We start from the raw sequence: 24,293 nt of genomic DNA, 5'->3' as shown, positions 1-24,293 counted from the left end.
GGAAATGGGAGAGCTTATACTGGGACCCAGGTTCGTTTGGCACCACAGAGCTCCTGTGTTTTCTTCCCCTGCAAATAAGATACTTGATGAAGCCACCCTCTGAATTGTTGCTGGTGTAGTTGGCAGGTATTAATGCTGTTCAAAACATTGAGGGGAGTTTCTCTCCTGCAATTTTCTTGGTAGTGGCAAATCCTCATCTTTTAATTTGATTTCTGACAACAGCCAGACACACACCATTTGGAACCAAATTTGGTGGATGAGTGAGCTGGATGAATACAACTTTGGGCTGTGGATCTAGTTCACTTGCCTGACTCCTTCATAGTTTCTAAAGAATTCCATGGGAGAATCCCCATGTGCTCTGAGCAAGGTCAGGAGCCCTGGAACAAAGGAAGAGACATCCGCACCAGAGTCTCCCAAGAATAGAGATCACTGACTTCACTGCACTCATAGTCCACTGAATGGCCTGCCACACAGCAAATGCATTCTTAGAAAAATGTCTGCCCCCATCAAGTGCCTGTGACTTTAGAGTACATGCCCTTAAAAGCCCTCAGCATCCTGCTTGCTTTCTTGCAGCAGCCCACAGCAATTCATACCAGTGGTGTCTTAGACAAGGTTGAGCAATGTTTCCCCTCAAGGCATCTTATACAATCACAGGTTGGATGCTCATGTTTTAAACATCTGACAGGGTAGAGGGCCATTAAGCTGCTCACTTTAAACAGCTGCAAAGAAAATACTCAGAACACATGGACTTGCACCATACATGCAATTTCTTCTCATATCTTGGCATCTCTGGCATCCCTGTCCTTCAAATTCATATGCTGGCTTTCTTTACTAATCCAACTATGACTTATCATTGCTCTTTTATAATTCTTATAAAATTACATGAATCTTTTATTACAGCACTTCCTACCCTATATCATGATTAATTGTGTACATGTCATGGGTGTGGCATTTGGAAAATTATTTAACTTTTCTGAGCAACAGCTTCCTCATGGTAAAACATAGTAATGATGCCTACCTTAAATGCCTCCCAAAATACCTAAAGGGGATTTTGAGGTTTGAAAGGGGTAAAGCATCACAGTGTCTAACAGTGGAAAACAAATGTTGGCTCACTCCTTTCCTTCTCTACATATCGTCCTCCCTACTAAACTGTAATATTATTGAAAACAGACAATAACAAGTATTGGTGAAGATGTGGAGAAATGGGAACCCTCATACATTGCTGGTGAGGATGCAAATGGTGCAGTGGCTTTGGATAAGTTTGCAGTTCCTCAAAAAGTTAAATATACAGTTACCACATGACCCAGTAATTCTACCCAAGAGAACAGAAAACATACAACCATATGAAAACTTATACATAAACATTCATAGCAATATATTTATGACAGCCAAAAGATGTAACTCAAATGTCCATCAACTGATGAATGGATAAAAAAGATGTGATATATCCATACAATGAACTATTTGTCAATAAAAAGGAATGAAACATTGACACATGCTACAACATGGATGAACCCTGAAAGAAGCCAGACACAAAAGGCCACATATTATATGATTCCATTTATATGAAATGTCCAAAATATGTATATCCACAGAAACTTCAATAAAGCTGTTACATTAAAAGAAGCAGTATACGTGATACTATAAAATATCAAATGGTTTCCCCATCATCCAACATTTTCCCCCAAGGAACTGGCCATTTCCCAGAAGGAACCACTATTCACAGTTTGGCATGTATCCTTTTAGATATTTTCTATGTGTATACAAGTAAACATTTAAAAAATACACATTGTTTTGGTAATTTGTTTTTCTTACTTCATAAAATATTATGGCCATTTTCTATGTTAGAAGAGAAAAATCTACTTGATTTTAAAAAATGCCTGCATAGCAGTCCATTATATGAATATCCCCAAATTTAACCAGTCACTTACTAATTGAGCATTTGGATTATTTCCAGTTCTTTGATATTATTAATAGTGTTGTCTTGAACATTGCAGAGCACACCTGTCATATTTCAGACTGCCCAGTACCTTCTAAACACCTTTCCCAGACTTGGAATTAGGAGGCCCGTCCCTGGCGTAAATGGCAGAAAACTGCTTTTCCAGCCTTTTTTGCCATCTAGTGCAGGCATATAGCTCAAGTTCTACCAACTAGACTCCAAGTGGCAATGAGCATGGTGAGTGAGGGAATGTATGGTAAGCAGACTCATTTTTCTGGTGGAGGAAGTGGTTGAGATATCCCCTTCACCAGGGCAGCCCTACAGGAAGTTTGAGTGTTCCACCTGGCTGCCTAGCCAATACAGCCTGACCCTCCTAGAGACTCTGCAAGCTATAATGTACATTAGTAAATTCCTCCCCAGCTAGACATGCTGGAGTGGGCTCTACTGTTTGGAATTAAAATTTTGCCTGAAACAAACACCCCTATACATCTTTGCACATTTGTAAAAATATAACTGTATGATAAAATTTGAGCAATGTAATGGCCATATTTGTCTCCTAAGAGATTAAATCATTTACATTCCTATCAACAGTGTATAAAAAAAAAGAGTGTATAAGTGTACCTATTTTCTTACACTGCTGCAGTATAATAAATCACCCCAAAACTAAGTGGCTTAAAATAATGATGATTTATTATTTCTCATGATTCTAGAGGTTGAATGGGCAGTTGTTTTGGCCTGGGGCAGCTCAGCTGGGGCTGATGATTATCTAAGATGGTCTCACTCACAGGCCCAACTGGATTCTCAGTACAAATGCTAGGAATGGATGGCTGAGCCTCTCTCTCCACATGGTCTTTCATCCTCCAGCAGCCTAGCCCAGGCTTCTTCATATGGTGGTCTTAGCTCCCAGAAGCAAGAGAGGGCAAACCCCAATGTGTAAATGCTTTTCAAGCCTTGGCTTGTTTCATGTTTCTTGATGTCCCACTGGCCAAAGCCAAGTCACAATGCCCAGGTGAGAAGTAGATTCTACTCTTCAGGTCTTGATGGGAGGGGCTGCTTCTGCTGTGGCCATAATTTTAATCTACCACAGTTGGCTATGTAAGGATGGATTCCTTCCTCCCTTCCTCCCTCCCCCTCCTTTCTTTCTTTCTTTTGGCCATGCCGTGCAGCTTGCAGGATCTTAGTTCCCCAACCAGGGAGCGAACCCAGGCCACGGCAGTGAAAGCACCAAGTCCTGACCACTGGACTGCCAGGGAATTCCCAGATTGTTTCTGCTTTTTAAAAATTTATGGGCTGGGCTTCCCTGGTGGTGCAGTGGATGAGAATCTGCCTGCTAATACAGGGGACACAGGTTCGAGCCCTGGTCTGGGAGGAGCCCACATGCCGCAGAGCAACTAGGCCTGTGAGCCACAACTACTGAGCCTGCACATCTGGAGCCTGTGCTCTGCAACAAGAGAGGCCACGAGAGTGAGAGGCCCGCGGACCGCGATGAAGAGTGGCCCCCGCTTGCCACAACTAAAGAAAGCCCTCGCACAGAAACGAAGACCCAACACAGCAAAAATAAATAAATAAATAAACTCCTACCCCCAATATCTTCTTTAAAAAAAATTTAAAAAATAAAAAAATTTATGGGCTTAACACTGGCCCACTTAATTTTTTTCTTAATGGAATGGGATTAATGTTATTTAATAACTTTCTATTTTTTTTAACCAGTTTTTTTTTTTTAATTTATTTATTTACTTGGCTGAGCCATGAGGTCTTAGTTGTGGCACATGGGATTTTCTAGGTAAGGCATGTGGGATCTAGTTCCCTGACCCGGGATTGAACCCAGGCCCCCTGTGCTGGGAGTGCACAGTCTTAACAGCTGGACCACCAGGGAAGTCCCAATAACTTTCCATTCTTGATCATGAGTCCCATAATTGTCTTATTCTATTCCACATGCACCCCCATGCACATGAAACAGAAAAGCTCCACAGCCCATGCACAGGGACTAATCATTAGTTTTCCAACAGAGCATTAGTAAACCACTATAGTAAATTACTTTCTGAAATGGATTCAAAAGTAAATTTGGAAATTTCTCATTAATATCTAAAAAAATGAGCAAATCAGTAATTTTGATTTATTGACAAATATTATTTTTGATCTTATACTTTTTTTTTTTTGGCTGCATTGGGTCTTCATTGCTGCACACAGGCTTTCTCTAGTTGCAGTGAGCAGGGGCTACTCTCCTTTGTGGTGCGCTTGTTTCTCATTGCGGTGACTTCTCTTGTTGCGGAGCACAGGCTCTAGGTGCGTGGGCTTCAGTAGTTGTGGCTCACGGGCTCTAGAGCACAGGCTCAGTAGTTGTGGCACATGGGCTTAGTTGCTCCACGGCATGCGGGATCTTCCTGGACCAGGGCTCAAACCCGTGTTCCCTGCATTGGCAGGCAGATTCTTAACCACTGCGCCACCAGGGAAGTCCCAATGTCTTATACTTTTTAACTCAGCTGATTTTGTCATTTATATTTTTATATTCCATAACTATAATTCATATACTTTACCCTTATTTCTATATTTAAAGAGATTATATGCTTATCTTTAGCTTGTTTATTGATTTACTTATTTAAATTCTCTTCAAGGACACTTATTCCTCACATGCTGGCAGACTCATTTATTCCACAGGCACTTCATGAGCACTTACTATGTACTAAGCATTAAACAGAAATGATTTCTGTCCTTGCAAAAGCTAAATCTGTATTCTATAATTCCTCTCTTTTCTCTAATTGTCTTCATCTCTTTGTCTATTTCCTCTCAAAATTTTTTTTGGCCGTGTGGCTTATGGGATCTTAGTTTCCCGACCAGGGACTGGACCTGTGCCCCCTGCAGTAGAAGGGAGGAGTCCTAACCACTGGGATTCCCGGGAATTCTGTATTTCCTCTCCATTTTGTTTTAGCAGTGTCTACTTTACTTCTCACTGCTTTGAGATTTTCATTTCTATAGTGAAATTTTTATTTTCTTTCTAGTACTCTAACAGTTTATCTTTCAGCTGCTTTTGTCAGCTAAATTCCTTTTCCCCCCATCTTTTCTATTTAACTGCTTTATTTATAACCTGCACACCATAACATTTACTCATTTTAAGTGTACAATTCAATGATTATTTTTAGTAAATTGTTTACAGAGTTGTGCAACCATTGCCACAATTCCGTTTTAGAACATTTCCACTACCCCAGGAAGATCCCTCCAACCCATTTCCCCAGACCTTGTATATCTCTTCCTTGAGCTCTTCCCTCACCACCCTGTTAGTTTCTCTTCTCCTTAACTTTTTCTTGATAGTGTAGAAAAGTACTTGTCTAGAGTGTAACCTTTGTCTGTTCTTTGTTTATTACTATCTTTTCCTACCTTTCTATGTTAATATCTCTGGTAGTGTCTAGTCCCCTGTTAGACCCCTTTCTGCTTTCATTCATCTTTAAGTAAAAACTTCAGAAAAAGAAGAGACATGGATGGTAGAAAGAGTGGCATATAAGACTCAATATGGCATTCTGAAGTACAATGGGGATGCTCAGCATTCACTACAATAACCTAACCTAAGGCAGAAGGAAAAATAGACCACCTTAGCTTTATTATGGGAGAGGAGAACCTAGGTCAGAGCTAAAGAGAAGGGAGAATGGTGTAGACATTTCTTGGGATCAGTTAAGGTGACTAGGGAAGTAACTTCTAATGTAAATTCTATGAGAAGTCTAAAGATATCAACTTGGGACTCAAGAAGGGAGCTTTTTCAGATGAAGATCTAAGGATAGATCAATCAGTTACCAGGAGATGATAATAATATGGACTAGCCAGAAAAACCACATGATTACAGACCTTGGATACATTCTACTAGGCTAAAGGGAGAGGAAGTCAAATAGCTCTATGAAAGGACATTGTAATGTTTGAAACCTCCCAGTGAGGATTTCTCTCATGATGAAATAGGTACTTCCAGATACCACTAGGGCAGTATAAACTGCAAAACCCACTCAGAAAGCAATCTGGAAATATGAATAAAGAGTAATAAAACTATCATACAATTAATTAATAATATATCTTTGAGGAATCTATTCTAAGGAAATTATCTGAAATTTGAGAAATTTACATGGCTAAAGAAGTTCTCATAGCATTATTTATGATAGTGAAAAGTTGGAGACATCCTATGTGACTAACAGTGGGGAGCTGGTTAAGACTATTATGTCCATACATGTACATAATGATTACATACCCAATCAAAATGTAATTACCATTGTAATTGCAGGAACATATATATGTTCACTTATATAACATGTCTATAAGTTAACCTCAGAAAAAGGATATAAAATTATATGTATACCACAACTGTAAAAAAGCATGCACATCAAAGACCAGAAAGGAATTCACAAAAATTATAATAGTTAACATTGAATGAGATGATGAGTGAATTATACTCAATTTTCTTTGTTGTTGTTATATTACTTCCAAAGTAGAAAAAAGTTCACCTGTTTGTAATGAGAGTAAGTGTCATTAACTGAGGTAAGATGCTTTAAGTGGCTTAACCACATGAAAAAGTATCTGTGAAGTACTCCAAGTGCCTTGGGACACAAAGCCCTTCCCCTGCAGTAAAGAGGAAAAGAAAAGCCTGCCATAGGCATTCTTTTTTTCTGGGAGAAGCTATTTCAAGTCCCACTGTCCTAGAAGGGTGACTTTTCAGTGCACAAAGTGGTGAGAAGCTGCCAGTCCAAACGGTAGCTCTGAGGACCTAGCACTAATCAAATGACAACTGGGTATTTATTACATATAAGGTAGACTGATGCATTCCAAAAGATAAACACACGTAAAGATGTGTCTCCTACTAGTAGGTGGGAGAAAACTGCTTTCTGTACACTTAAACACAACACATCCTGTGGGCCAGAGGTGGTCCTAAGTATGTACCTGTGCTCCATGTAGCAGCTCAGGGGTTCCACGCACACTGTGATGGCACCAATGGTGAAGGAGGACTTGACATTTGAATCTGGATGTATCTGCAGGGCCTGGACAACATCAATAACATCTGTGTAGCTGGGGGGGAAAAAAGGAAATAATTAGTTTACTGATTGGTGCTTTAGAGTGCGGGAAGAGGGGTATGCTTGCCAAGTGGCTGAGTGAGCAAGGGTGGAAGGAAAACCAAAAGGGGGAGACTGCAACTGGGTTCCTTGGGGTCACCCCACTTCATGATTTAGAGCCCCTGGAGTCCACAGTGCTTCTGTATTTCCGAGTTCCATTAGTTCTAACTGCAAGAGTGAGTGGACGAACCCTACTGCCCACTCCCCTTAGAGAAGCCTGCAGGTGATCCTGGGGCTCTGAGGGTGGGACTTGGTGTTTTCTAATCAAGTTAGTAGCTCTCGCATTGGTGTATTTTCTTTAATTGCTCTTTCCTCTCCTTTCATCTCACAGCACATGCAGGCAAGAGAAAGAGGGATTATGAGACACATCTCCAAGTCAGTAGACACATGTCAAACACCAACTGCATTTGTATCTCCTGCCTGGAACTCCCTCCAGGGCCAATTTGATGTTTTCAATTACAACTTAATACATTCCTGATCCAACTCTCCCACATCTGCTCCTCTTGAGGTCTTGTCCTTCTCAGCAGAGGAGATTCCACTCTTTCAGCTGCGAGGCCAAAGGTTTGTTTGGCATCTTCTTTGACTCCATTTTTTCTTAATCTTTAAAATATAACTATGCTCATACTCCCACTCTACCACTGAGTCCAAACTGCTTCTGTCTTTGTATCTCCCTATAACCTGAGGGGTCATCAGGTAAGCCACTGAGTGAGTGGCTTCCATCCCCCTCAGCCTGAAAGCCAAAGCTCTTACAATGGCCCACACCCCTCTAAGATCTGACCTGCACTGCAGGGATAAGTTTAATTTCTTACCATTTCATCCTGTACCTGAATCTAACTACTTTGACCTCCTGGCTCTTCCCTGAACGTGACAGGTATACTTTCACCTTTGCACTCTCTGTCCCCTCTCCTGTAATGCTCTTTTCCTCAGATGTCTGCAAGCCTCACTCCCTCATCCCCCTTTGGATCTATGCTCAATTGGCATCTTATGAGAGAGGTGTCCTCTGACTTCATACAGCCTAGGGGATACAGCAATCCTCTCTCTTGATACTCCCCACCCTCACCCCAATTCTTCTCCAAAGCACTGAACATCAGCTACATACACTGTATTTTCTAATTTGTTTATTGTGTGCCTCCACAATAAGAATGTAAGGTAGTTGCTGGGTGCTGTAATCAATGGTGCCTAAAGCAGGGCAGGTGAATGAACTGGACATTGAACTCCAGGCAGATCCCTGGCCACTCCAAGAACATTTTCCTGACTGACCCAGCCTATCACAAAAGGTCAATTCTTATGGAGGAAAGGCAAATCTGATGGGCAGCCTCGCTGATCATAAAGACCTGGGTCTTACCTTGGGGCTGGGGGGATAGGTACAGCCTGCCTGGGCTATTTCCTGAGTTCCTACAAACAATTCATCTGTACAACGGTACTCGACTTTACTCCACACAACAACGTTAGCACCCCCAACCCTAGGTCTGCCTCTGTCCTGACCAAACAGCAGTGGGCGCTTCAGAAGAGAACATGGTGTGTTAGGTTCTACAAAGAGCGAGCCTTCTGCTCCCTGGCTTCTCTTGGAGGCTTCTCCCACTGCCTGGGCATGTGTGTATACAACCATGTAGAGTGCTTTCCACTGGTTCTGTAGTGTCTGGATGGTCCTAGATGCTAGGAGAGCCCCTCACACTGCAGCAACACTCTGGTAAGCAGGCCTGAAGCTTACAAACTGCCCTAAATCTCTTTGTAGTTGTGTTTAATGGCCTTAATGTTCATGGTGAAGTGCCCTAGCCTTGCTCCTCAGCATCAGCTTTTTCCTCCTCTTCTAAAAAAAAAAGTGTGGGGGGGCTTTTTACTTTCCATGTTTGGTACAAGCTGTAGAGACTCTCATTTCTTAGGGTTAAAAAGAACTGAAAGGGACTTCCCTGGTGGTGCAGTGGTTAAGAATCCGCCTGCTAATGCAGGGGACATGGGTTTGATCCCTGGTCCAGGAAGATCCCACATACCGCGGAGCAACTAAGCCCGTGCACTACAACTACTGAGCCTGCGCTCTAGAGCCCATGAGCCACAACTACTAAAGCCCGCGCACCTAGTGCCCGTGCTCCACAACAAGTGAAGCCACTGCAGTGAGAAGCCGGCGCACCGCAACGAAGAGTAGCCCCCACTCGCCGCAACTAGAGAAAGCCCACGTGCAGCAATGAAGACCCAACACAGCCATAAATAAATAAATAATCTTATTTTAAAAAAAAAAGAACTGAAACATTAATAAGTCAGTCCTGAGGATTTTGGCAATTTTAATACAATAGATTTCCCTTAGAATGACTGGAGAATTCCCAAGTTTTCAGAGGATTACATTAATTTTCACTGATTTTAATGGAAAAAAGTTAGAGTAAAAAACAGGTCCCAGGCTCCTTGGTGAGGCCAATGTATCTAGGTGAAGTATCCGGGCACTGCAGCCAGAAGCCACTGAGGCAGACAGCAGGTCTTTGGTGTCAATCACTCTACTTGTTAATGGGGTGCCTGCTAATGCCCTCCCTTACTGCCCAGCCCCTGCCTTATAACCATCCTGGGCATGGCTTCCAGACAGCAGGAGGCAGCCCTCACCTCAGAAGGATGCACACCGATCCAGCTGCTGAAGCCTGTACCTGGCCACTCTGGCTAAACTGCCCCAACTGCATGATGAAGGCAAAAAACTAACTCTTTGTATTGCCTCTTTCTTGTCTGTATTCTCTTTATTAAAAACAAAAACAAAACAGAAACGAAAAAAACCCAGCAGGGTTTTAACTTTCTTTCCTCGGAAACAACAGATATTCCATACAATTGTCTTTCAGGCTCTATTTTACATTTGCAATTTAAGCCTACAATTTTATCTCGTTTTACATTAATTCAATTTTTGTTTTGAGCAATACTGTTTTAAATGTAGATAATGTAAAGAATAATTTTACAATGTTCCAGAGTATAAACAAATACAGTCCCTCAAATTCCTTAAAATTATTAAAACTCAGATTTCCGCCGTTTTACTTATTTGTGTATGTATTAAGTTCTATACAATTTTGTCACCTGTGTAGGCTCCACCACCATGATAAAGATACTGAACAGTTCCATACCACAAAGCTCCCTTGTGTTGCCCTTTTAGAACCACACCCACCTCCCTCCTGTCCCCAACTCCCACCCCTAACTCCTGGCAACCACTAATCAGTCCTCCATTCCTAAAATGTTATCATTTCAAATACATTAATTTTTTTTTTTTTTTTTCCGTATGCGGGCCTCTCACTGTTGTGGCCTCTCCTGTTGCGGAGCACAGGCTCCGGACGCGCAGGCTCAGCGGCCATGGCTCACAGGTCAGGCCCAGCCACTCCGCAGCATGTGGGATCTTCCTGGACCGGGGCACGAACCCGTGTCCCCTGCATCGGCAGGCGGACTCTCAACCACTGCGCCACCAGGGAAGCCCTCAAAATACACTAGTTTTTAAAACAACAATCTAATAATCCACTTGATGTCAAAGCTCAGCACCACTGCCCACCTGCTGCAGTAAGCAGAATGGGACCAGGCCACTCTAGGGGCAAAAGAAAACTCTGCCCTACAGCACAGAATCCTGTACATCAAAATAAAGGCCACATTCAAGGAATAAAATTCTCAACTTGAGAAGCCTCTGGGGTGTCCCCTTACCAACAACCTCAATACTGGGCTCTAAGGCTCAGCCCCAAGGAGATGGACATGTTACAAAGAGGCTGCCATGTGCAAGAGAATGGGCCCAGCCTGTAATAACAGTGTCATAGTGAGCACCACAGCAGGAAATCCATCTGAGGTTCCTAGTGTCCTGGGCTATGACTGGGCAAGAACTCGGTCTGAGAGTACAAGTGGGCTGGCCACATACTGTCACTGCAGTCCAGAGCAGCCAGGACAGCTAGCACTTTTTCAGACTTGTACAGTTAGAGACAAGGAGTCAACAGTGCTTTCTGAAGTAATGGAAGATGGAAATGACCTCAGCTGCACAATGTCAAGCTACCAAATTTGACTCCAGGTCCACACCCCCAATGACTCTCAACTCTGGAGAAGCAGCAGGAGGTGATGAAGCTAGGCCAACCCATTCCTTTCACCATTAGAGGCAATGGAAAACAAGTGGTTTCCAGCATTCTGGCTCTGTGGCTTTCACAACCTCAGTCCACTAGTAGGACAAAAGGGTCAACAGAAGGGAAGCCCAAAGCAGGTGTAAGAACAAGATCTAAAGAAGAGGAAAGATGGCCTGGCAGGGCACATACTCCCACCTGCCTCCTGCAGCACCATCGGCCTGGCTTTCCTCCAGTTCTCATCATCACACCCCAGAGACCAAACAGGGCTTTGGATCTGGGCCTATTCTCTACTGGAAACAATTAGCCAGTTGCAAATACTAATTATTATGAGCACAAAAAAATACAGCATAGCACAAAAGCACTTTGTGAGAACTGCCAAAAGTTTCTTTATCACCAACTATAATGACAGCAGTAAAGAGCACAGCCCATGTTTTCCTGATCTGGCATGTTCTCCTCTGGGGCCAGGGGATGATGGGCCTGCTTCCTCCCTGGAAGCTCTTAGAACAGGTCAAGGGAAGCTCCTTGCAGCCAGGGCTCCCCAAGCAGTGGTACACACTCCGAAACTGTCCTCACAGGGAGCTCCTTGCCCAACTGGATTATTTATACTCCTCACTGAGGGTCCAAGGAAACCCTCCTGCACTAGCCATTCCGTGGATGATGGGGCTCGAGACTAGAGTGTGGGGACTGTCTCTGCAACTCCACAGGAGGAACGACTGAAAACTGAAGCTCCCTTGCCTCGGTGGCAAAGGAAGAAGCTTAGGGACCATTACTGTTAGAATTATCAAAGAATCTTGCCCAGAAAACCGCCTCCCTAACTCTCTGCCTTCTGAGGATATTGATGTTGAGGCCAAACTTAAAACTTGTGTGCAATCTTCACCAGTCACTCTGGGCTACAGGATGGCAACAGTTCTTGTTGAAGGCATATCTGTGTAACACAGACACTTCTCATGCATGTGTGTTTGTTCTGTGCCCCAAGTTAGCCACACATGAAATAACAATAATGGCGAGGTCACCAACCTACCCCACTATCCCCAAAAGACTTCCAGTGCTCACCCTTGTAACACCACCAGTAGTCTGGTCTTCTTGCGGATGTAGGCTGACTGGCGGGCAGAGCGATTCTGTTGGGCCTCCAGGGCACTGGAAAGGTATCTCTGGAAGTGGGCAGCATGAAAACATTCGGAGCTATCCATGACTTGACGGTATACCATCCACCTGGAAATGGCAAGTGTAATCTCAGCATGAGGACCAGGCCCATAGGCTCTGCCAGTGGATTCAAATGTGACCAGTACTCCCACAGACTCTCTGTCCAGTGAACCCATACAGGAGAAAGCAATCCTGGTACCACAGAAACAGGTAGAGTGCACTGGCTGGCTAGGGAGCCCTGTATCCTGCAATCACTACCACTGGAGCTTTTGGCAGGAAATGCCTTGCCACAGGAAAAAAGGTCAGATAAGCACATGAGCAACAGATTTCAGAGTTGAGAAAGACTCCTGAACAGGCAGTCACTTCCTGAAGGATCATTCAGTAAAATGGCTTCAGTACAGTTTTTAGTAAAATTCTTGCTAAGAATAAGTAATGGGAGGAGGGGGAGTTCCCTAGGGGCCTAGTGGTTAGGATTTGGCACTTGCACTGCAGTGGCCCAGGTTCAATTCCTGGTTGGGGAACTGAGATCCCACATGCCACGTGGCACAGTAAAAAAAAAGAATAATGGAATAATGGGTAGGGTGAAGAATTCAGATTCTTTACAGAACAAAAGCAATGGAAATGAGGGAGGAACTGGTTAGCTACTGAGTACTTATGAGGGAGGTCTAATATTTCCCCATACCTTTCCAGAACTTACCTCCCCACAGCCGCCCCCCACAATCTCCCACTCAAAACTCCCAAACTTCTAGGCGATTTCAGTCTTCTCAATTCTGCTATATGGCCTCCTGGAGGATGCCTTGCCTTTTTTTAAAAAAAGTAAATTTATTTATTTTATTTATTTATTTTTGGTTGTGTTGGGTCTTTATTGCTGTGTGTGGGCTTTCTCTAGTTGAGGCAAGCGGAGGCTACTCTTGTGGTGCACGAGCTTCTCCTGTTGCAGAGCACGGGCTCTAGGTGCACAGGCTTCAGGAGATGTGGCTCGTGGGCTCTAGAGCGTGGGCTCAGTAGTTGTGGCACACGGGCTTAGTAGCTCTGCGGCAACTAAGTGGGATCTTCCCGGACCAGGGCTCGAACCCGTGTCCCCTACATTGGCAGGTGGATTCTTAACCACTGCACCACCAGGGAAGCCCAGGATCCCTTACTTTGAGGTAGACCTACTAGTTATTAAAAGCCTGGTCTGCAAGGTTTGTTTAGCAATCTGCCAGCCAAATGGAAGTGATGGATGAATGATTTCCCCAATTTTACCTAAGCCAGCACGTCCCAGTTCCACCTGAGCTCACACAGTCCCCTTGTGGTCACGGAAGGATCACATCCACCAGCTCTCAAGTTCCAACCACCCTGGTCCTGAATTCCCCTGCTGACCAGGCACATTCCCAGGCCTCTGCCCATGCTGGTCTTGCTGCTACAGGGCTCTTGCCCAGATATCCAAGAGTTCATTCCCCCATTTCCTCAGGCCTTTGCTCAAATGTCACCTTCTCAGTGAGGTCTTCCCTGAGTACCCAATTTAAAACTGGAATCCTTGCCCCAGCCCAGCACTCCCTATAGCCTTTTCTGCATTAATTTCTCCATAGCACTTTTCACTAGCTAATATACTATTTTCCTTATCTGGTTAACTGTCTATCTTGCCAAACTAGAATACAAGCTCCATGAAGGCAGAGATTTTCTAGTCTGTTTTGTTCATTTGTCCCCTACAGTTAGAACAGTATCTGGCATACAGAAAGTACTCGGTATAAATGTGTTAAATGAATGGATGGATGGATGACTACTGTGCCGATACCAGTGACACCAAAGGTCAGTGCATGTTGAAGGTTTCCCAGTGCCAAGGCAGACCCAGACATAGAATCCCTTTCCCCAAAGCAAAGGCAGCAGCCATACTAACCTGCCGTATTCCTTATGCAGAGTGACCAGAAAAGCACAGAGCTCGCTAGCATGACAGCCTGGGAGGCCAGTTACAATGCTGATAATTACCTACATGAAAGAAAAGCCACGTGGGTTTGTGATTCAACTGAGAGGCAGCATTGTGTAAGAGGTTAAAAGAACTGACTTCTTGAGCCAGGTTCTATGGGTTTGAACCTCAGCACCAGCACGCACTAGCTATGTGACCTTGAGCTCACAACAGAACCTACCTTGCAGGGTGGATGTAATGATTAACTGAGTTAATATAAACAAAATGCGTGCAACAGTGTCTGGCATATAGCAAACACCATATACAACAATGGAGTGTTACTATAATAATTTCCATGGAGCAGGCTGTGACTAGATCAGTCTATGTGTGGAACAGATAACTAGTGAGAGCCTGCTGTATAGCACAGGGAACCCTACTCAATGCTCTGTGGTGACCTAGATGGGACGGAAATCCAGAAGGGCGGGGATATGTGCATAAATATGGCTGATTCACTTTGCTGTACAGCAGAAACTAGCACAACATTGTGAAGCAAATATACCCAATAAACTAAAAAAAAAAAAAAAAAAGGTATAATGGAAAATACTGGGCAGAAAGGAGGTTTGGGACAAAAATGCCACAGGCTAAATTGGTGTCATAAACTCAGCGAAGGAGGGGAGTGGCCTGTACCTTCCAAGCCACAGGGCCTGAGCTGAGGAAACAAACTGGGTGGAGGAAGCACTTCTCAGTCTTGATGGGGAGAAGAGGTGCCAGGCTGCACTTTCCTAATCTTGGCACACGACCACATGAAAACAGGGCCCTCTGCAGGCAGACATTCCAAAGCAACTCAAGAAATTCACCAACAAAGAAGGGGTCAAGCAGAAGAAGAAAGGAACCATGCATTTGCTGAAGGATAACGATGTCAGTGACATAGCATGGCAAGGGCTTCTTTAAGTATGTTTTATTTCACAATACACAAGACTCACTGGGACAGGTCTGGAGTGAAGTTCAACTTGGTGGCACTCATTACCTGAGCTAGTCCCATCAGTACCGAGATGGCTATGGGTGCCTCTTTTATGGGAAACAGTTCTTCCTCCTCCCCTCTGACCAGACTCTTAGTCTGTATCCCTTTCTGTGCCTGTGGGCAGTACTCCATGTAACTGACTTTCTGTTTATACTCTTCCCATCCAAATTTCTCCATCTTGGTTCCCATTCCTCAGCACCCACACCTCAGCCTCTCAAATCCCAGCAAACATGCTCACAGCCAGATACCTTCTTACTTAAGGCCAGTCCTGTAGCACTTTGTTACATGAAATATCAATACATATATTAAAAAATATTTAAAATACATAAAATATAACATTTTCATTTTTAAACTCTTGCTTAAGGGAAAAATGAGGCTTCTGACTGCTTAATGCTTCTATTTCCTTTTGCAGCTGAGTGTCTTCTAGATTTGCACAGAAATAAATGCCCTCTTTGAGCATATTATGATATATGGTTCCAAAGAAATGGTGGGAGGAGTCAAGAGGAGAGGCGTGTGAAGCAGGAGCAGATTAAAATCCACTCTTGGGAAGACAGTGTTTATAAAGTGTCACCTTATCCTGGTGGTGCTAGCAAGGTCTCGCTAACACTTTCCCTTACGAAGCTCAATGTGCCAGGTAAGTCCTTGCAACCAGAAAGAGCTGATGGCATGAGAATACTGAGTAGGAGTTTGGAAGACCTGGAGGAGCAAGGGGAAGGCACAGCAATATGCCAGGGTTTCATCATTGCTATGGGGCTCAGCTGGGGTTAATGTAGATGCCTGTACACAGTCATTATATAGAGCAGGTTTCATGTGTATCATTACATCAGTATCCAGGGAGGTGAAGAGTCTTAGAAAAGGGACTCTGCCTGAGCTCCTTTTGTTAATTGACACTGAAGATTAAGGGCAGGCTATCAGGATTATCTTCCCATGAATTCCCAGCTTATTTGGTGAGCTGCTGTACCTTGTCATTTTCTACTCTGTGAGTAGGGTTGATTTCAGCTTGCTGCAGCAGGACAGGGAGATGGGTCCTCGTCACGGGTTCCTGACTAATGCTGCTGAGGGCAAAATGCTGGAGAAACCTAGAAAAAGAAAGATAATGTTATTATGTTACCATCATCAGCCTTGCCTGAATATGCCCATTCACATGATAAACTTATTTAATTGCTGAAAAGAAACCTTAGTGAATATCTATAGAGAATAAAATTGTATATGGTGTGTCACTACTACTTTTTATAATTATTCTTAAGAAGCTATAAAGAAAGAAAATGGAGCTTAGAAAGTACCAACTCTGAGGTTTCTGACATTTCAAAAGTCAGAAACAGAAAAACAGAGCTCACCCATCCAGCTCTGGGAGTTTGGCTGAGAGTAGCTTTAGAGGACTCCGTTTCTCCCCAGCAGAATGGCTCAGGACACTGAAGAGCTTCTGTGCACTTGAGTGTCTGGAATATCAAAGGCTCACAGATTAGAATTCCATCTCTCTACAGCAAACATACTTTACATAACTTGTTCTGATACTTTCAAGCCAAAGTCCAGTGACAGAGTCAATACTTCTAAAACAAGCATCTCACTGACTTAAGCAAAATTTGGCATTAATGCAGGATGACTGGTTTGCCCACATAGGAAGCCTGGCCTAAAACCTTTGGTAATACTACAGGTTTCTGATTCTTGGTGGATTTCATCTCTCTTGACTTTTGTTCCCCAAAGGCACTGGCTACCTGCAAGTTGGCAGCACTGGAATGATTGTGTCGGCCCTTTCAGAAGCCAGGACCCCTGTGTTACATAACACAAGTCATCCTGCAGAGAGAGCAGACACACACAGCCTAGGGAAGCAAGCATAAACACTGAAGGCAGCCACTTACAATCTCTTTTGTTCCACAGATAATCCATCTTCCTGGATCACTTTTAAAGACAGCCCTGAGTTAGCCTGCTGTTGCCAGGGGGAGAAGACCTAAACAAAACAGAATTTGAGCAAAGAACACTTTAAACCCAACAACAGGATATGGAACCCACATGGGGATTTGATGGCTGTTGAAAATCTAGACTGTCAGTACAGAGAAAAACCATCATAACAAACAAGTTTGTTCCAAAAATAGAGGCCTGAAGCAATTTTGTTCTGTATTTTTAAAAACTAGAATTTCTTTCTGGGTTCTTCTCCCAGGGATTCTGCTCCGTAAGAGGCCAGGAAACACAGAGGAAGGTATCAGGTAATACTGTTCTGGCAGCAGGGGCATGTCTTCCCTGGTGACAGGGCCAGACAGAAGGAGTTCAAGCAACTCCTGCCTAGAGGCAGAGGAATAGCTGAAGAGAATCTCTAGGTTCCTAGAATGAAAGGACAAGCACAAGGAGGTAAAAGGACCAACTGGCAGTAAGATGGAGACACAGACAGGCCCTAACAGCCGCTCTGCAGTCAAGGCCAGTTCTTGCCTCTTCCCTGTTTTACGAATCTATCCTGAGAGAGGGACTGTCCTCTCAAAAGCTGTTGCATCACACCTTTCCAAGCATTTCCACCAGAATAAGACCAGCCATTTGTATGACTCTGGCTACTGCTTGGTCTCTAAGTAGGCTGTATAATTCTTGGTGAGCTCCCTCACTAGTGCAATCTATGCTGACAGCCTATGGTGTGCAGCCTGCCAGGTGGAACCACTTGCAAGGGCAGGGCCTATGAACCGTGGGGAGGGAGATTTGGGGGCGAGGTAGAGAGCTCTGACCCAGTAGGTAGGGCCTAACAACTCAATAAAGTAGCTAAAAGGAAAATGAGTCTAATTATGACTTATAAGGGACAAAGAAGATTTTTCTTAGAAGTTAAAAAGCCTTTTGTTCAGTTCCTTTAGGTTCTCACCTTTCAATGGCAAGAGTACTATTCCAGGACCCAAAAAGATCAGAAGCAGCCACCCTCACACCAGCCCTCCCAACTCTCCCTCTCAGCACCTCACTGTTAGCCCTGAAACATTGCCTTACCAACTAAATTGCTAGGAAAAAGGGTAGTAATTGTTTTGCTGAATAATGATTGATGTTACCTCTGAGTAAAATGTTTGGTATATCTTGGATTTGGGGAAAAGCGCAATCATCAGAAAATTGTTTGATCCACGGAAATGAACTGGAAGATGGGGAAGCAATGAACTTTTGAAGTCTATCAGAAGGGCAGCAACAATACTGGTGGAATCCTAAAGAGAAAAAGAGGGAGCATCACTGAGAAAAGCCATATGCATGATACAAGCCTTCACATCTACTGTCAGAACACATATGGTGAATGTCAGTCCAGTTATTTTCACATTACGTGGTTTACTGGGATTCAGTTATAGATGTGCTTGCCCACACCCAGTTTTAGGAGATATAGGAAATACAGGGTCTTTTCTCCTAAACTGAAAATATCATCTCTTCCTAGGATATTAATCCCTTATCGGATAAATTACTTGCAAAAATATTTTCTCCCATTCTGTGGGCTGCTTTTCACATTCTTTTTTTTTTTTTTTTTTTTTTTCAGTACGCGGGCCTCTCACCGCTGTGGCCTCTCCCGTTGCGGAGCACTGGCTCTGGATGCGCAGGCTCAGCGGCCATGGCTCACGGGCCCAGCCGCTCCGCGGCATGTGGCATCTTCCCGGACCGGGGCACGAACCCATGTCCCCTGCATCGGCAGGCGGACTCTCAACCACTGCGCCACCAGGGAAGCCCCACATTCTTAATAGAGTCTTTTGATGCAGAGAAGTTTTAAGATTTGATGAAGTCCAACTTATATATTTTTTTCTTTTGTTGTCTGTGCTTTTGGTGTTAAATCCAAGAAACTGCTGCCTAATCCAAGGTCACAAGGATTTACTCCTATGTTTTCTTCTAAGAATTTAATAGTTTTCGTTCCCACATTTACGCTTATACTCCATTTTGAGTTTGTTTTTTGTATACACTGTAAGGTAAGAGTCTAACTTCATTCTTTTGCATGTGGATATCCAGTTTTTCCAGCACTGTTTGTTGAAAAGACTGTCCTCTTCTCATTGAATGATCTTGGCACCCTTGTTGAAAATCATTTGACCATATAAGCAAGACTTTCTTTTTGGGCACTCTATTCTGTTCCATTGGTCTATATATCTAATCTTACACCAATACCACACTGTTACAATTATTGTAGCTCTGTAGCTAGTTTTGAAATTAGGAAGTGTGAGTCCTCCAGCTTTCTTCTTTTTCAAGGTCATTTTGTCTATTTTGGCAGGGGAGTCCCTTGAGATTCCATATGAATTTCAGGATGGGTTTTTTCATTTCTGAAAAAAACGCTATTGGGGTTTTAACAGGAATTGCCCTGAATCTATTGATTGCTTTGGGTAGTACTGTCATCTTATTTTAATATTAAGTTTTCCAGCCCATGAACGTGGGATGTCTTACCATTTATTTAGATCTTCTTTAATTTCTTTCAGCAAATGTTTTGTGGATTTTGGTGTTTTAAGTCTTTCAACTCCTTGGTTAAATTTATTGGAATTGTTTCCTTAAGAACCTTTTTGGATCATTCACAGTTTGGGTAAGGAAATGCAACTGTTTTTTTATCTGTTTATTTCGTATTCTGCAACACTGGTGAATTCGTTTGTTAATTCTAACAGTTTGTGTGTGTGTGTGTGGAATCTTTAGGAATTTCTACATATAAATCATGTCATCCATGAGCAGAGCTACTTTTACTTCTTTTGTTCCAATTTAAATGCCTTTTATTTCTTTTGCTCACCTAATTGCTCTGGCTAGGACTTCCAATACTATGTTGAACAGAGGTGGCAAAAGCAAGTATTTTCGTCTTGTTCCTGATCTTAGAGGAAAAGGTTTTTTTTAAAAGTTAGTTTATATATACTTTAAAATTTTTATTTATTTATTTTTGGCTGTGGGCTTCTCTAGTTGTAGCACATGGACTTAGTTGTGTTATGTGGGATTTTAGTTCCCCAACCAGGGACCAAACCTGGGCCCGCTGCATTGGGAGCATGGAGTCTTAACCACTGGACTGCCAGGGAAGTCCCGTTTTTTTTTTTAATCATTTAAGATTTCATTATGAAAGTCATATGTTCATTAAATAAAAATTTGAGAAAAATATAAAAATAGAATAGAGAATAAAGGTTAAAAAAATTAATTCAAGGTCCCATCACCCAACTCCAACTACAGCTAACATTTTAGTACTTTTCCTTCTAGTCTTTTCTTCCTATTCATTCATTGACTTCCTTTTTTATGTATTGGGAAATCATATTCATTTTTACAGTTTCAAATCTTGCTTTTAAAACTTAATCTACCATTAGCATCTACCATGTTGTTGTAAACTATCTGTAAACATTTTCAAAGGCTGCATCCGACACCCCTCCTAGCCCACCACTATGACTGGACATTCATATTATCAATTCCACTTCACCTTTTGTCTACTTCACTGTACCTTTTATCTACTCTTTACTAATTTACTAATTTACTGTTATACATGGTAGCATGCATCTGATGTGCTTCCACGTATCTGTTAACTAACCTCACGTCCTCTGAACACCCATGACCTGGCACTCAGTGTTTTCATGTTGATAAAGTTAGAGCTCTTCATAGAAAAGAAACAGCAACTCATTTTTTTTTTTTTTTTTTTTTTTTTTTTTTTTTGCGGTATGCGGGCCTCTCACTGTTGCGGCCTCTCCCATTGCGGAGCACAGGCTCCAGACGCGCAGGCTCAGTGGCCATGGCTCACGGGCCCAGCCGCTCCGCGGCATGTGGGATCTTCCCGGACCAGGGCACAAACCCATGTCTCCTGCATCGGCAGGCGGATTCTCAACCACTGCGCCACCAGGGAAGCCCCTCATTATTTTTTAATCACCAAAAATAGTTTTCCTGGTTTGTGTTTTTGTCTTTTAATTCCCCTTTTGAATACTTTTTAGAGTTTTAAATTATTAGTGTGATAAATTTTATGCTACATCCATAAAATGGAATATTACTCATCAATAAAGCAATAAAAAGAAAAAACTATTGATACACACAACAACATGGATGACCTAAAAATCATGCTGAGTGAAAAATGCCAGGCTCAAAAGGGTACAGAATGTATGATGACATTTTAGAAAACGCAAACTAATCTACAGTGACAGAAAGCTAATAAGTGGTTGCCTGAAGCCAGAAGCTGGGGGGAAAGATGATTTGCAAAAAGGTATTAGGAAACTTTTGGGGGGTGACAAAAATCTGTATCTTGACTGTGCTGGTGGTTATATGAATATATACATCTGTCAAAACTTTAAAGAGATACAGTTAACTGTATGTATGTATGTATTTATAATATATTTTATTCAATCCAACATATCCAAAATATTTAAAATGTAACCAATACAAAAATATTATGAGATATTTTACATGCTCTTTTTTTTTTTTGTGGTATGCGGGCCTCTCACTGTTGTGGCCTCTCCCGTTGCGGAGCACAGGCTCCGGACGCGCAGGCTCAGTGGCCATGGCTCACAGGCGCAGCCGCTCCGCGACATGTGGGATCTTCCCAGACCGGGGCACGAACCCGTGTCCCCTGCATCGGCAGGCAGATTCTCAATCACTGCGCCACCAGGGAAGCCCTACATGCTTTTTTTAAGGTATAGCTGATGTACAATATTATATAAATTTCAGGTGTACAACATAGTGATTCACAATTTTTTTTTTTTTTTTTTTTTGCAATATGCGGGCCTCTCACTGTTGTGGCCTCTCCCGTTGCGGAGCACAGGCTCCGGACGCGCAGGCTCAGTGGCCATGGCTCACAGGCGCAGCCGCTCCGCGACATGTGGGATCTTCCCAGACCGGGGCACGAACCCGTGTCCCCTGCATCGGCAGGCGGACTCTCAAGCACTGCGCCACCAGGGAAGCCCGTGATTCACAATTTTTAAGGGTTATATTCCATTTATAGTTATTATAAAATATTGGCTATATTCCCTGTGTTGTACAATAAGTCCTTGTAGCCAGTTAATTGCACTTAAAGTATACTTCAATAAATTATCAGCAAAAAGTTAAAAAAATCCTTAAGTGGTCAAATCTGACAAACTTTTCCTTTAGAATTTCTTGTATCATTTCTAAGCTTAGATTAGAAAGTCTTCCTGTCCCTAAAGATTTAATAAATATTCATTTTTACATTCTCCTTAACTGGACTTATTGTGGTGATCATTTAATAATATATATGTCTAAGACAGTAGAACTTAAAAGTTCTCATCAGAATCTGAAAAAGAATGGATATATGTATATGTATAACTGAATTGCTTTGCTGTACACCTGAAACTAATACACTGTAAATCAACTATACCCCAATATAAAATAAAAATTAAATTTTAAAAAGTTCTCATAAGAAAAATAATTTGTAAATATACCCTTCTTTCTACTTATGAAATTTTAAAGTATTTAATTTTCTCAGAAGTTTATTTTCGTTTTTGATATGAGTTAAAAATCCATCCCGGGCTTCCCTGGTGGCGCAGTGGTTGAGAATCCGCCTGCCGATGCAGGAGACACGGGTTCGTGCCCTGGTCCGGGAGGATCCCACATGCCGCGGAGCGGCTGAGCCCGTGAGCCATGGCCGCTGGGCCTGCGCGTCCGGAGCCTGTGCTCCGCAACGGGAGAGGCCACAGCAGTGAGAGGCCCGCATACCGCAAAAAAAAAAAAAAAAAAAAAAAAAAAAAAAAAAAAATCCATCCCCACCCACCCCAAAATTAGGTAACATCATTCCAGCCCTTAAGTTTCACCCTTTCCTTCCTGATGTTGGAAGACTCTTTAACCTAATTAATATCAAATATCAAAGCTTTCACCTAATATAGGCATCTAACATGTCTGGTTGGTCTGCCTGCATTTTTGGAACAGCCTTTAAGGAACCAGGTTCTATGTGGAAGAAAGACATAACTCTTTCTGACTTGCTCATAGAATTCATTTTCAGAGCTATCTGACCAAACCACTTTACCTGGTCTCTGTCCCGGCTCCCAAACAAGCTGGTTTTGAGGCTGAGACCACACAGGGTGGAGGGCCTGCCCTCTGCTCTGGTGTCACACTGTGATGAGCTGTGCCCTGGCCAAAGGGTACAGGCTAGGGGAAACTCATAGCTACTCCTATGGCTCACAAGAGCCTCTCCACGACTTTCCTGCCTGCCTGCCTGCCTGCCTCAAGGGCAGCGCTGGTTCCTAACATCCTGCCCTGTGGTGGTAGAGGGAGGACAGGGAGTTATTTGATTTTCCCTCAGAAGTGTGAGTATCTTTCTGAACATCAAAACCATGGACTGTAAAACACCTACCCCATCATAGAACAAAACGGAATTCATGTGATCCTTGGAAATGATGATATTTCCGTGATGACGGTCAGAAAACAGAAGTCCACCAGAGAAGAAATGTACTTTCCCTGGAAGGAAAAGAGAGCTGGTAAGAGCTGGAGGGCTGGATTCTGGGGGCCAGTATCACAATGTTCTTCCTGCAGGTTCCAGGCCAAGATAGAGTGGTAACTAGAGACCATCTGAAGTGCTTAAGTTAAACAATCTTTATGCTGAGCCCTGTGCTCTGAGAAAGACAATGTACCCTCCTAGGGCCTCAGAGAGAAATGAGGCATCAGATACAGTCTTTGCATAAGAATTAGAAAAAGCAACAAGTGAGTAAGTTATCAGCTGATGGAGAGAGGCAAAATTCACATTCACTTACGGGTGTCTTCCAGGGAAATACACTAAAAAAGACTTTGGGTATGTCTGCTCCATTACTGAGTTTATAGATGCTCCTTTCTATTATTTTGGCAGAAGCTCTGAAATGACCACATCTCTCACATAAGGCCCAAGAAAGAGCACTAGGGTGTCAGTTGTTGAAAGACTGGTGAAGGGTGCTTAAGGGACCCTTGCCAGGAAAGGAACATGTGAGTTAGGCAATAAGTGAATTCTACAGACACTGGAGGCTGCTGTTCTGTAGTTCCCAAAAGCAAGATGGGTGGGACATGGACACTGAGTGTGGGTTCCTTAGAATAAGGATTCAGGTTTAAGGAGAGCTGCTTGTTTCCTGGGTGGCCAAAGTTACACAGCAGCTCAGTATGGGCCCTAGGGAGTAGATCACAGAAATGACGGACACTAAGGTGACAAGGGTTAAGGCTGGGCCTGGGCTTGCTTTGAAGACCCAAATGAAGCACCCAGGGCACCCACAGATGCCTAGGTGAAGCTGCTCTCTGGAATGGTCCAAGCTGGATCCTT

General features: G+C 43.1%; 1 protein-coding gene across 3 annotated transcripts in view; it reads right to left on the bottom strand.

The window, feature by feature from the left end:
• DNAAF9 (dynein axonemal assembly factor 9) overlaps positions 1–24,293 on the bottom strand; it is a 149,853-nt gene that overhangs the window by 27,298 nt on the left and 98,262 nt on the right. For all 3 annotated transcript variants that reach the window (XM_067012213.1, XM_067012214.1, XM_059037678.2), the window contains 8 exons: positions 23,364–23,467; positions 18,148–18,294; positions 16,990–17,078; positions 16,468–16,569; positions 16,092–16,209; positions 14,104–14,192; positions 12,135–12,293; positions 6,854–6,979 (listed from right to left, as the gene is read on the bottom strand). In XM_067012213.1, the coding sequence (XP_066868314.1) occupies positions 6,854–6,979; positions 12,135–12,293; positions 14,104–14,192; positions 16,092–16,209; positions 16,468–16,569; positions 16,990–17,078; positions 18,148–18,294; positions 23,364–23,467 (934 nt within the window). The remainder of the gene's footprint in view (positions 1–6,853; positions 6,980–12,134; positions 12,294–14,103; positions 14,193–16,091; positions 16,210–16,467; positions 16,570–16,989; positions 17,079–18,147; positions 18,295–23,363; positions 23,468–24,293) is intronic.

This window comes from Kogia breviceps, chromosome 14 (genome assembly GCF_026419965.1).
Source record: "Kogia breviceps isolate mKogBre1 chromosome 14, mKogBre1 haplotype 1, whole genome shotgun sequence".
Taxonomy (NCBI): domain Eukaryota; kingdom Metazoa; phylum Chordata; class Mammalia; order Artiodactyla; family Physeteridae; genus Kogia; species Kogia breviceps.
The sequence above is the reverse complement of the archived record's forward strand: the minus strand, read 5'-3'. Positions and strand labels throughout refer to the sequence as shown.